This window comes from Rhinolophus hipposideros (genome assembly GCF_964194185.1).
Source record: "Rhinolophus hipposideros genome assembly, chromosome: 20".
NCBI classification, from domain to species: domain Eukaryota; kingdom Metazoa; phylum Chordata; class Mammalia; order Chiroptera; family Rhinolophidae; genus Rhinolophus; species Rhinolophus hipposideros.
The window spans coordinates 14,772,444-14,786,108 of record NC_138066.1 but is presented as its reverse complement, the minus strand read 5'-3'; the positions used below and the strand labels follow the sequence as shown (position 1 = coordinate 14,786,108).

General features: G+C 50.9%; 1 protein-coding gene and 1 long non-coding RNA gene across 2 annotated transcripts; both read right to left on the bottom strand.

Annotated features, from left to right (window-relative positions):
- Window positions 1-259: 259 nt before the first annotated feature.
- On the bottom strand, window positions 260-5,830 carry TLCD2 (TLC domain containing 2). Its single transcript, XM_081027974.1, has 4 exons — window positions 5,282-5,830; window positions 4,987-5,069; window positions 4,720-4,802; window positions 260-4,146 (listed from the first exon to the last, which is right to left on the bottom strand). Exons 1-4 carry the CDS (start codon window positions 5,455-5,457, stop codon window positions 3,694-3,696), a joined length of 795 nt encoding a protein of 264 aa, XP_080884100.1. The 5' UTR covers window positions 5,458-5,830; the 3' UTR covers window positions 260-3,693.
- A 1,143-nt stretch (window positions 5,831-6,973) lies between these two features.
- Window positions 6,974-11,693, bottom strand: LOC308488665. The gene is made up of 3 exons (XR_013991923.1): window positions 11,575-11,693; window positions 9,174-9,522; window positions 6,974-9,049 (listed from the first exon to the last, which is right to left on the bottom strand). It is a non-coding gene; the product is annotated as an uncharacterized lncRNA (long non-coding RNA).
- Between the last annotated feature and the right edge of the window lie 1,972 nt (window positions 11,694-13,665).

The following is a 13,665-nucleotide window of genomic DNA, read 5'->3' as shown; positions in this document are numbered from 1 at the left end:
TTTTCGGCGGGGATCAAACCAGCAACCTTGGTGCCACCAGCACCACACTCCAACCAACTGAGCTAACCAAACGCCCCCTGGGCTTGCTTTCGGATAGCAGAGGATCTTAGAACACTTTAGGGCTTTGCAGGTCAAAAGTTAGTACCACGTGATCTTCCCATAACAAAGCTTCCACAAGCCAGCACTTCACTATAAATCAGGACACCAACGTAGCCAAAAAAAATGACTCAATGTAAACAACACTCACAGAAGACTGATGCAATTATTTGCATAGCAATTTATTAATTTATGATCAGGATAGTGTTCTGAGACCATAAGATATGTTCCCCCATGCAGGAAAGCCCCTCTTCTGTGCTCCTTCATCTGCCAGTAGCTTGGTAGGCATGGAATCAGTCTTGAGGACTGCTGTACTGGGGGGTGAGGTATGACGACGCACTGTCATGGTGACCCAACTTATTGTACCAAATGTAGCATCTGTCAACCTCTGCATTTTTTAGCTTCTGTTTTCTAAGGTCCTACTTGACCATGGTTCTCTGATTCTCATCATCTATGTTTGGTCCACACTGTAACTGGTCTAGTTGATGAGATGTTACTTAGTCAATTATAATTACTATCCAGTCTTGCTTTCTTGAAGTTTCACTGGTTCACCACAATGGAAATTTGGGTGTGATCCCAAATTCTTCAGGTATCCACTTATGTCCTACCCTCACCAGTAAGTAGCTAATCTGACCCTTCCTGTATGGGTTTTAATAGTTAACTCAGAGAAACAGCCAGATTTCCTGGATGGTCAAGTTCTCTGGCACCCTTCATAAATACTATCAAGTATGACCAACAGGGGTACTCCCCTGGAGCATGAATTTATGACAGTGGCAGAAGAAAAGGTGTAAAGCTTGGGATGAATCAATGTTGACATTAAAAATTACTTAGGGAACAGATTCCTCCCATGGGTTTGTCATATTTTATTTTCTTTGAAAACTCAAAGTAAGGTTTTTATTAATAAAGGCATCCAGTGAAGAGTTTTGAAGATACTACTTCTATGAAGGACAAATGCGCTGACAGAATTCTACTTTGTTTCTGTATCTCAACTTCCACACCTTTGCATATGCTTTTAGTCTGATTATGTTTAAACCCTCTGCTCTTCTTCTCTGCCTGTGTTTACTTCCAACTGTCACAGTTTCTCCTCACTTTCTATTTGTTATTTTCCCCCTTTACACCTTGGTTTTTAATGACTCTATTATGGGGATCTCTCATAATCCCTCTCTCATTCCCCCCCTATGTTTATTATTATTTTTCTCTCTCCTTCTCTGCGTTACCTTCTTTTTCTTGTACCTTCCTTTGGATGTTTATTTACTCATTCTCTCCGCCCCCTCTCTGTGATTCTCCACAGTCCCTTTGTCCATTCTTCTATCTCAATGTACATCCCTCATTCTGACTTTTCCTCATTTTCCTACCAGGCTCTGCCTATCAGTTCCTGTCAGTCTCTGTTTTTGTGTTTTGCTCTTTAGCTGCTTGTCCTTTGTGTTTTTGCCTGTCTCCAACTCCACATATTTCCTGCTTTCTTTTTCTGTCAATAAATCTTTCCGTTGACTGCTTCCTCCACCTTCTGCTGTTCCGCTTATCAGCTCCCCTGATGAATCCCTCCCCACCCCCATCTCCTTCCACCTCTCTTTTCTCTTTCTCTGATAGTCTCTCAGTCTGCCACTTATTACCTCCATCTCTTGTGAGTCTGGTCGTTGTTTCTTGTCACTCACTCTCACTAAATTACTGTCTAGACTCTCTGTGCCTTCCACCCTTGGGGTCCCTTTCTGTCAGCTTTTATTTCTTTTTCTTTTCTTTGGTTCTCTGTATGACCATTTTACCAATTCTATGATTTTGATTTCCCTCAGCTTCCATAACCATCTTTCTTGATAGTTCTGCCAAGGAGTCTGTCTTGCACTCCATCTCTCTTTGCTTCTGTCTCTTCTATGCAACTAATCCTTCCCTTTCTATCTGTCCCTCAATCTATGTATATGTCTGTCTCTAACACCCCCTTTGCCTTTCTCTAGCTCAGCTTTTTGGCAGGATTTTTAAAAAAATCTTGCTGTCTCTTCCTTTTGCTCATGTATCTTTTCTGTGGGTCACTATGGGTTACCGTTCTCTGTCAATTGTTTAGTAGAATAGCAACCTTAATCCATTCTACACTTCCCATAACCTGGATGGTCTGTCTGAAGAAGGGAGGGGTCTTGTGCAATAGGAAAAATAAATCAGCAGAAGCAGCAGGGGAGAAAGGAGAGCTTGTGAATGACTCCCAGAAGAGAGTCAGATATTCCTTAATCCCTCTGTAGCCAAATGGAAGCCTTCCCTCAAATGCTTCTGCCCCTGTTTCATTCTTCCATGAAAACCTGTGCCTGGGAAGACCCTACACTGCACATCCAGAATGGGTGTTTGAGTCCTTATTACGGTTCTGGACTTTAGTACTGTCTTAAGAAGACAGACCTATCTCCATGTTCATGTCTCTAAGAATATGCATTTTCTTTAAAAAGGTCAGAAGATACTAAAAAATACAAAAAGGCGGGCCGGCCCGGTGGCTCAGGTGGTTAGAGCTCCATGCTCCTAACTCCGATGGCTGCTGGTTCGATTCCCACTTGGGCCAGTGGGCTCTCAACCACAAGGCTGCCAGTTAAATTCCTGGAGTCCCGCAGGGATGGTGGTGGGCTCTGCCCCCTGCAACTAAGATTGAACACGGGCATCTTGAGCTGAGCTGCCACTGAGCTCCCAGATGGCTCAGTTGGTTGGAGTGCGTCCTCTCAACCACAAGATTGCCAGTTCGACTCCTGAAAGGGATGGTGAGCTGTGCCCTCTGCAACTAGAAATGGCAACTGGAGCTGAGCTGCGCCCTCCACAACTAAGACTGAAAGGACAACAACTTGAAGCTGAACGGCACCCTCCACAACTAAAATTGAAAGGACAACAACTTGACTTGGAAAAAAGTCCTGGAAGTACACACTGTTCCCCAATAAAGTCCTGTTCCCCTCCCCCAATACAAAAATCTTTTTTAAAAAATGCCAATAACCAAATTGTGTTTAAAAATATATATAAAAAGGCAGATGATAGACACAGAAGGATTAGGGTTAAGTACAAACACAACAATGGGGCTATGAGAACCAGGTAGCAACAATCACTATGGCCCAGGTTCCTCGGTCTCTTGGCAACTGTTATGTCTACATATCAAGTGGCTACAGAAAGCACCTGTTGTATTCTCCTCCCACTGCCAGAATTTGGTCATAGGTGAGGTTTCTCTGACCTCACCCACTCCATACCAGATTTCTTGGATCCTAGTAAGACTTCACCTTTCCTCATCTAAAGCAAAGTAAAAAAACTGTTTCCTTGGCAGTTTTGTCCAGTTTCATGCCTTCTGCCACCCGTACTGGTAGCTTACTGGCTGTATCTTTTGAGTTAGTTTGCTGCAAAGGATAGTCATCTGATGATGAAATTCAGTGAACAATAGCCCAGATTCCTACCCATGAACATTAGCATTTATTCTGAGATCCTAGGAATGGGGGAGAGGTGTGAGTTAGCTGGAAGAAGAACCGAGATCCTGAAAATCCAGTCCAGTCCTTCCACTAGTTGGGGGTTGTGCATTGAAGACCACCATCTTCTTTTCCTGGTCTTACCTCCTTCAAGACTGGCAGAAGAGGAACCTGAGGCTTCTCTCTAGTCTTTCAAGCTGAGAGTGGGATCAGCCCTAAGGACAGGCTCACCATCACAACATGTCCTGGTATTTCTGGTTTCCTTGTGACCAGGGATAGATGAATGGGGCTGAGACCTCAGGACATCACTAACCAAAATACGGACCCCCAGTATGACGCTCATGGTACCCACAGTGACCAGCCCAGTTCCCCCAAGAACAACCAGAGCCGGAGGCACGTGGTGGTGCTGCCGGATCAACCACAGACTCATCCACCCCAGTGGTATCAGGCGGAAGAGGGCCAGGGTGGCCAGGGTGGACCAGCTGGCTACACTGAAGGCCAAGGATGGGGCCTGTCGAGACAGCAGCAGCAACTTTCTTAGGTGCAGGCAGACGGAGTTCAGCTCCAGGAGCAGAGACACCACAGAGAAGCCCACATAGTGGCTGGACAGAATGGCAGTGCTGAGGCAGCTCACTACCTGGGGAGCCAGGGTCAAAAGTCAGAGGACCTTTTAAGACCTACTACTCATCATGTCCCAATATCCTGGTCCTTAAGAGAGGGGCTCCCAAGTATTTTCTGGCATGCCTTCCTCCCAAAAAACACCCAACCATTATGCTTACCCTTATATCAGGGGCCTGAATGGCTTTGAAACAATCCTTCCCTAGGATGGAAACAGTCTTTGCCCCAGAAGCTGTCTCCTCTGGAGCTGCAGCATCTGCATAGTACCCCCCTAACTTCTATTCCTGGCCTTTCATGCCCCATCCCCATTCCCAATACTGTGGCTCCTCCTTCTCAGAAAAGCTCCATATTCAACGTTTCTGCAATTGACTGGACACACCTGTGGGAACCCAAACTCCTGAGGCAGTGCTCAGACTCCCAGCTGTGGCCAGCAGTCAATCCCCTCCCCCCAGTTCAGCCCAAGGTTGGGAGGATCATGTGCCAGGGGAGTCAGGGACACTCTGGGAAGTCACAGGACAGCAAGCTGATGAGAGACTGGGGTCCTTGGTCTGGGCACACATTCCTTTCTGTCTCCCCTCTCCCTGAGTCTCACCACCAAATGGTGACAGAGAAGTTCCCAGGCCTGGCCCACGGTCTGGTTCCACAGCATGTCAGCTCCATCAGCCAGGAAATAACCTGTGGGCAAGGGGTAGGGGGACAGTAGGCTTCCCTCAAGCTGATATACAGCCTGGAAGAGAATCTCCATTCCCTTTCCAGTTCTGTAGTTTCCCTCGGTAAAACTGCCAGAAGGGGACCTGTAATTACTGTTGGAAGGTTGCCCCTCACGCACAAACCGGCCCAGCCTTCCCTGCAGACTCACCCACAGATATAGCCACCAGCACCAGGGCCCAGGGCGGGTGGCCATGAATGGGGTCGGCGGCCATCTGAGGGTACAGCGACAGCCTGGAGGAGATGGGGGGAGCCGCGGTCAGCGTTATGCAGACCGGGAGCCCACTCTCTTGCTGTGAACTCCCACCCACCCACCCACACCCTCACCTCAGCCTCTGACTCTCAAGGTCTCGCATTAATCTTAAAGGTGTCTGCCAGGTCTTCAAATGTTAGCCTTCCACCCCTCACCCTCACCCATCCACCTCCCGAACCTCTAAGCCCCGCACCCGAGCAGCGCCCCGGTCCCTGTGAGCAGGCTGTGCACCAGGGAGACACAAATGTTCCGCCACTTCCAACGGTCCTGAGCAGCGGATCTTGGCGTGGGCAGCAGCTGTAGCCCCCAGTGCATCCCCCGGAAGGCGGCGAAGGAGGCTCCGGTCACGAGGAGACCGGAGGGCGCCATGGCTTGGCTGGCGGGCTAGGTCCGGATGGGTCCCTTGGGCCCCTACGCTGCTCCGGGTCCCGACGCATCCAACGCGCGTTGCGGACGGCGACTGTGAGCCCGCTTCCCTGCAGGTCTGGGTCTCTGGGATACCTCGCCGGCGCCGCCTTTGGAATCTGCAGTAACTTTTGCAGGGCTCGTCCACGCCCCCATCCCTTGGCTGGGCGGTGATTGGAGCAGCCGTGTGGCCACCGCCCCAGGAGCCACAGCAACCGATCGCGTCCCGCCTTAGCGACGGACGGAGAATTGGGAGTTCCCGACGACCAGGCAATGCAGGGAGCTCAGGTCGATAGGGGTCTACCTCAACTGCCTGTCCTGAACCCCTCGGAGCTCCAGAAATAGGTCACTAATCTCACCTGACATTCCCAGAGGCCCCGCCCCCACTAACTTTCACCACTTTCCCTACTCTAACCTCTCACCTGCTGGTCATCCCTCCCACCACACCCACACAGACCTGAAGTTAGAGGCCAGGGCAAACGCTTGCCTAACTTGTTTAAACCTCGCCAACGCACTGCTGCTCGCCGCCCCCCACCTCGTCTCACTTGTGGGAGAGGAGAGGGCACCTCACTTCCTTGGAGCCACCCCTTCGAGTTTTCCAGACCTTTAGCACATCCCAGCAACCACGTAATTCCAGGATTCCTGCCCCCGTATATAGTACCTCTCAACCGGAACAGCTCCAGTCCGGAGAAGCGACCCACTGGGGATTACTGCCTCATTATTAGGAAGGCGAGGCAAAGGGACCCACTCAGCACTAGTCTTGGAAAGCATCCCCCGCCCCCACCATGGTACCTGTGGGGTATCCCTTCCAACTTGAGGAGACCAGGAGAGGTCACACGGGGTCACCTCAAGGTTGGACCAAAATCAAAGAGAAAAACAAAGACCCATCATGCTTTCAGCAGCGTGACTGTTAGGATTCTAGCATCTTTCATCCTAGAGAGGAAAATACTTCCCCCAACCCATTTCCTGAAGAGATTGGTTTTTACTGTTTTCCTTGTCTTACTCCACTCCATACTTCTTTAGCTGGCTGACAGCCAGCAATTCAGACTGCCATTTCCTGAACATGGAGAGGGTGGATTTCAGCTACTTCCAAAGAATGAACTTCATAAACCACTAAGTGTTCCACCAAACACTCTCACAACCCCCTTTCTCCACCAAAACCCCATTAAGTCCATGGGGCTAGGGGCATCCCTTCATTCTTTCACAGCCACCTCTCCAAACGTTTTTAAAAAAACAATATACAGCGATTCTTTTAAATTTTGTTATGTGAAAGCCATGCACAATAAATGTAGAAAACTTGCAAGTTACACAAAAATAAACTTGAGGAAAATTACAATTACCTTATGTCACCACCTTATTCCAAGATAACCACTATTATCAACATTTTGGAGTATGTCCTCAATCTTGATCTGTTTTATGTATACAACTCGTATATACCTATATCTTAAAAAACAAAATTGAGATCACATACACTATTTTTATAACTTTTTTAATATTCAAAGAGCATTTTTCTTTCCAGTCAAATGTTCTTCTACATGACTTTGAATGGCTGGGCAGTACTCCACCCTCTGGCTGGATATACAATAATTTACATAAGCAATCCCGTTGCAAATTTTCATTATAGCAGAAATGAATTCCCAATCATAGAGTTGCTTCTATTTTTTTTTCTCTATCGCAATGCTGACATGAACATCTTATAACTCTTTCATTATTCTCTTAGGATAAGTTCCCAAATGTAGAATTACTAGGTCAAAGGTCAAGGTAATGTTTGACACATATTACCAAACCAACCTCCAGGAAGGCTGTACCAATTTCTATGTGCATATGCACTGTATTTTAGTATTTCTTTGCTAGTAACTGGGTCTTATTTTTTCTGTTATAGCTTGCTTTGGGAAAAATGCATAGTTGTATTTGACTTTTTTTTAATGCTTTTTAAACTTTTATTTTTTAAGTGTATTTTTCCAGGACCCATCAGCTCCAAGTCAAGTAATTGTTTCAATCTAGTTGTTATCAGTGCAGCTCACACTGGCCCCACGCGGGGATCGAGCCAGCAACCCTGGAGTTACAAGCATTGCACTCTAACTAATTGAGCTAACCGGCCGCCCCCCTGTATTTGACTCTTTAATTACTAATGAAGCACTTTTTTCATGGTTTTATCCATTTGAATTTCTTTTATGAATTTCCTGTATAGGTCCTTTCACAGCTGGCTCTTGCTCCTTGAAGCTGCTTATATAAAAATTTCAGGGTGCATGAGAAATTCAGGGTGCATGAGAGGTGGAAGTAGGAGGATGAGGCCACAGGACACTTTAATATGGTCCCACATCTCTGAGGGAGATGGAAAGACTGGAGAGAAATGATGAAGAAGATGGCTGGAAGCTTGTCCTTGATGAAGGTTGGCTGTCCTCTCCTCCTCCTGGGGTGCTCATGGCCTTTATGGGCCTCCTCTGCAGGGTGCCCAGACAGGGCCCTGTGCTCTCCAGGCCTTGTCCTTCACTGGTCTTCTGCCTGCCTGTGTTCCCAGGCTGCATTTCCTCATCTCTGCTCCATGATAGGTGAGGATGGCAGAGCCACACACCCAGGGTTGGAGGGAGACACTGGCTAGTGAAGCGAGGAGGGGAAGAAAGGATGGAAGCAATATCCAGGGACAGAGTGGTCTTTGTTGTGGCCTATGAGTGGACTCAGTCTACCCTCCCCCTTTGAAAGCAGTCCCACACACATTCAGCTTAGGCTGCAGAAAAGCTGGGTTCAATGGTCTTCTCTCTTCTGAATCTTTCAGTTTCTCATAAATGGGGAATAAGACCCAGCTCCCTGTATACCTCCTCCCCCAAAATAGAACAAACAGCTTCTTGTAGTCCCTGAACGTGGCCACCTTCTCAGGCAGAGAGACTGGACCAAGGCTGAACCATACCAGAGCCTGAGCCTAAGAGTGAGGTTGGATCAAGAGCTGGAAGTGGCAGGTATACACTGCCTGATTCCCCAGTGGGGACCATATTCCACAATTTAGCTCTCCTGGTGCTGGAGGGGAGAATTTCCTGCCTGCACAGGCCTGAGCTGAGTTTCACACACGATCCTGGAAAGTGAAGTGAGGAAATAAAGAGAGCCATGGTAGCTGGAACGCCATCAGGAGCCGCAGTCCTATTTTGGGTGGCAAGGGAAGCCTGGGGCCACCTTTGCATGGTGGGAAATCAGACTGAGTTCCTACTAGCCCCTCCTTCCAGCCCTCCCTCGCCCCAGTTCCTAGGGTTATGGTCAGAGATGGGGTAGAGACAATAGCTTATGTGAAAAGCTGTTTTGTTCCCATCTCAAGCTCTAAATCTACACAAATGGGTTTCTGATTCCCTCATGCATACTCAACTGGGTGATTCCCAATTGCACAGGTAGATGGAGAAAGCTGAGACGGGAGGTCTATGACGGTTTCACATACAGATGAGTATCCCTGAATCAAGAGTCTGAGCCAGTCTATGAAAATGCAGGGAAACGTAAGAGCAGAGGGGTGACTACTCAGATGAGCACTTCAGTCTGACCTTTTTCCTGAGAGGAAACTTCTGGACCTCATCTGGAAAGGCGAGTGGAAAGAATGGGGCACAAGGAAGGAGGGTCAAGAAAGATATATGGGTAAAGGAGTAGACAGGGTTTTCTTTGCTCTACTTGTTCCCATTGTCATACAAAGACCAACTAACCTTGGGTAGTCAGACCCATCTATTCCCTAGTTCAGCCAGGTTTTCTAATCTAAAATTGTTCTCTCTTGCTGGTCCAATGGGGGGGAAGGCTCTCCAACTGAACAGGGCTCCCATTCCCGAAAAGGTATCATTACTCCTGCTGTTCAGACCTTCCCAGCCCCAGTTCTGTCACCTTCAAGATGAGGGGGAAAGCACCACCTTCTCTTCTTCCTCTTCTTCCTCCCCCTCGAAGCCAGGGGCAGAGGGCAACAGTTCTTCAACTGGCAGCTTTAGCTGGGTCAGGACATAAAGCTTGCCACTGAAGAACTACTGCGGCTCAGCCAGGTGAGAGTGTGGGAGGTACAGGATCCTAAAGGGAAAGGGAAGAAAAATGGGAAAGACCTGAGCAGGGCCATGTCACAGGGACACTGTCCCACTGGCCATCTAAGTCCAGCCCCAGCAGATACTCAGTCTTCTAATGAAGGGTTCTTGGCTCTGACCTGAGCCTGCAGGAGCTGTTAACTTCAGTGAGAAGAGGCAGCTCTAAACATAGTTCCCTTGCTCCTCTTTCCAGAACTGAATGCTGTAGAAACCCAGGCCTGCTCTTACCCTCCTTGCCCCGGCTACCCCGGGGAGGGCAGGGAGTGAGCAGCCTACTCAGCATTCAGAGAAGGCAGGACCTGGGACCCTGAATACACCCATCTGTCGCCCATATACTAGATGAGTTGTATCTTAGGTCCAGAAATATGAGTTCAGTGATCAGCCCAACTGACTTGTTCCCAAGAAGTTCAGCTGGAAGAAAGGTTTCAGGGGCCTATATCTGGGGAAGAGAGGAGGAAGGGAGGAGGTCTAGAGTTTGGAAGGTCAGGAGAGGCTCCTGAGACTGTGAGGAGAGGACAGGGGACCAGAGGCTGGAGGGGAGAAAGATTGGGCAGGGTGGTTGGGCAGCCTCCCCAGGATTCTCAAATGCCAGGCATTCCGCTTGCGCATTCCGGGTACATCTGGTATGAATTCCAGGCTGTCTGCCTGCCCCTCCATGTCTGAACTTTGTTCCAAGTTCCAAGCCCCGCCTCCACAGTTCCAACGCATGAATCAGCAGGAAAAGCCCGGCCCTGCAGCATGGCCCAAGGAGGGGGCTGGGGGCGTGGCAGGCTTGGGGGCTATAAGCTAGGGGAGGGCGGGTCTGTGCTGACACTCAGGCCCAGGGCATGGCCCATGACAATGGGAGGGGCCGAGGTGGTCTTGCCTTCAGATTTCTATGCTCAAGAGAGTAAGAAAGACTAGGGTTGGGGTGGGAGGTTTTCAAACTACAAAACCCTCTTGGGAAGCATGAACTTTATGGTACCTTCCTTCTCCCAGGTGACCAGTCCCAACTCCCTCCTATTCCCCTCTGTCTGAGCCGGCTCTGGTCAGTCCCCAGCACTCAGCCGCTGCTGAGAGTCTGTGCCAAGCAGGTGCCCTTGGCTGTGAGGCGGGGTGGGTCCAGGGCACTGACCCTCTGACCAGCTGCTCCATCAACCCTTTGGCACCCTGACAGCTTTCAGCTCAGTCTGACAGCCAGGATGACAGGCCAAATGAGTTGGAGGCTGCAACTAGGGCTGAAGAGAGGTGGGGGCGACAGCCTGGCCGAGGCCATGGGGAGGGGCTAAGAGTTGGCCGAGAGGTGGGGAGAGAAGGAGCCCAGTGATGACTAACCCAGGCGCCCCACCCAGCCAGCCGGCCTCCCAGGCGGTCAGGGCCAGGTCTGGGCTAGGGGCCCCACCACCGGACAAGCTTGGGGGAGGTGCAGAGGTGACCTTCTCTCTGGCCCAAGACGGCTACTTAGGCTTGGGGGGGGGGGGTAGAGTTTCCAGGCCCTCCTCCTGCCCGCTCCCTCCACCAACCGCGGTGAAATCCTAACCTCTGGGTTGCATAAGGCCCCCGCACCGCCGCCCCCTACTCCCCTCCCCTCCCCCCTTACATAACATCCCCTGGAGGGAATGAGAGGAAGGGCCGGCCCGCCCAGAGACCCCTTCCCTGCCAGGGCGTTCAGCTGGCCCTGACCTAGGGAGTGAGTGCCAGTAGTCAAAGCACCTCTACCACTACCAGCCCTGTCCAAATCCTCCCGTTTGGGTGGCCGGCTCCCGTATCCACAGACCAGGGGGCACCGAGGTTACCCGCCCCAAGCCCTCCGGCCCCTCATCTTCTTCCCAGCCACTCCGCAAGACCTTCCCCCACGACTCCTGTCCTGGACTCTTTTAAAACCTCCTGACACACTACTCCAGCCAGGCCAGGCCCCTCTCCCCTGGAGTGCTCCTACCCCCCACCGCCCCCTCTCCCCTCCCCCGGAAGGGCAGGGTGTGGCCGCCAGGACCCTACTTGCCCCCATTACCCCGTTAGCACGCTTCTCTGCTGTGCCGTCAGGACTCCAGCTCACACCCACCTGGTGCTGGGTGTGTGCATGGGGGGATGCTGAGGGTAGGAGACCAAATCAGTGCGTCCGTTCCCCAAGGCCGGCGGCGGTCTCTTCCCAGCGCCCAGCACACACCGGCTCCAGTCTCCGATCAGCTGGCGGCGTCGTGACGCACAAGTTGCGATTGCACCTCCCAGGGCCAATCACCGCCAACTGGTGGGCAGCGTGACCACACCCACTCGGGGGCGCCAGCTCTTCACCCTGGTCCCGCCTCTCCGGCCGTCTTAGTTCTGATTGGCAAGGAGGCCACCCCTTTGCTTAGTGGAGTGGCACTGAGCTACGCCTACCACCTCACGAGTTGGCCAATAGGTGAAAAGGTGTGGCTCAGCCTTCCACTTAGGCTACTTGCTTGGAAAAGTTCTACGTCAGACCAGAGTCCTAAAGGGCAGAAGGAAGTAAAGGCGAGTGTGTTTGCACTGCATACTGGTCAATGTAGTTCTCCATCTGACACCTGTTCCCAGAATCCAGCGCGCTCTGTGAGTTGGCATTTTTAAACTCATCTCTGAAACCCTCCCGGCGAAGTCCTTAAAGGGCTACAGCCCCTCCTTTTGGAAGCCGTGAGTGCTTCTTTTAGACAACCCCCACACGGATTTGCTAACCTCTACAGGAGGCGATAACTCCCTAAGGAAAGGTGGAACAGGCGAAGCAGCAGGAGTGAGCAGAACTGAATCAGCCCCCAGGGCAGCCGACCCTGCCACAGAATGAGAACTCCTGAGAGCTCTAGGGGGAGGGAGGACTGCCCACCTCGCCTAGCCCCAGCGTTCACTGGAGAGATCTAGTCCACCCGTCCTGGGGTTGGTGGAGCTTCCTGATCAGGAGGCTTTTCTTTACTCGGAGATGTCCCAGTCGCAGACAGAGACGCTTCCTAACAAAAGATTTCATGGCACAGTCTTCACCTGAGGATAGAAGGAAGACTTGAGGTCAGAAACTAGGGGACGGGCCGTGTCAAAGCACAAATGGTCGGCAAGCCCATCCAATACCTAATACCCCCATTCTGTCCCGCCCTCCAGAATTTTTTCACGGACTCAGGCCTTACTTAGGGAAGAGATTGCAAAGGTAGAGACCAATGAGGAGGCGGCTCCTTTCCCAGGGTCCAATCAGAGTCTATAGGGGCGGGGGATGGGCAAAAATCTGAGAGGAACCCAATGACTTGGCAAAAGCAGCTGGACTGCTTATTTAAAGGGGCAAGTCTGGGATCCACGCCACCTCATCACTCCCCCCCTACCCTGCACCGAAGAGATACACGTAGGCAGGGATCCATGACTTTCCATTGGCTCCAAATAGGGGGTGAGGGTAATTTATGAGCCAGAAGGATTAGCCTGGAGCGTGAGATAATTCCTTCTGTATTAAACACTGGCTCCGCCAAATGATTGCTGTGGTTCCTAGGAGCTCCAGAATTCTGAACTCGTGTTCAGAACATTGTGCCTTTAAGGAAACTTCCTGCCTTCCACCCCAGTAACAGCTGATTGTGGAAAGTGTGACCTCAAGGGACGAATCAGCTGTTACCACATCTTCCTCCTGGCCTGCCCTACTCCATCCCCTTATTCCCCCACCCCCCCCATGCGTGGGGAGGGAAGGAAAGAGATGGAACCCCAAATATGGGGACCTGCTTGTATGTACTTTCCCCTGTCACTCCAAGACTGTCTCCACCTGCCCCCACCCGACCCCGACCTCCCCACCCCCATTCTGCTGATTAGTTCTCCAGAGGTTCTGAGCTTGGAACGAAAGGTATTTCCTGTCAGTACAGTCAGCTCCCACCCGCCTTCCCTGGTCTAGTAAGGGAGGCCAGTATTGGGGAGGCCCAGAATGGAGGCTGGAGGGTATGTGGGGGCTCCAGGAAGAAGTACTGGGGAAAGTCCAGTGAAGCTGCAGACCAAGCCTAGGGGAGAAGAATAGCTGTGGAAAGCAAGCCTCTTGGGATCAGAACCCTGCTCCCCAGGCCCGCTGCCCCCTACTCCCTGCTCAAGTTGCCCTATTCCCCAGACGGGCCTGCTAAGGGACCTCATGGCTTTTCTCATTCATTCCACTTCCAATTGTTCTTAGATGCCACCTGGTCCTTGG

Excerpts from the sequence above, each read along its gene's own strand:
- TLCD2 (XM_081027974.1), bottom strand. The coding sequence starts at position 5,457 with ATGGCGCCCTCCGGTCTCCTCGTGACCGGAGCCTCCTTCGCCGCCTTC. Across the intron at positions 5,070-5,281 it reads GGGACCGGGGCGCTGCTCGG|GCTGTCGCTGTACCCTCAGA; the intron begins GTGCGGGGCTTA and ends CATCTCCTCCAG. Across the intron at positions 4,803-4,986 it reads GCTGGTGGCTATATCTGTGG|GTTATTTCCTGGCTGATGGA; the intron begins GTGAGTCTGCAG and ends CCTTGCCCACAG.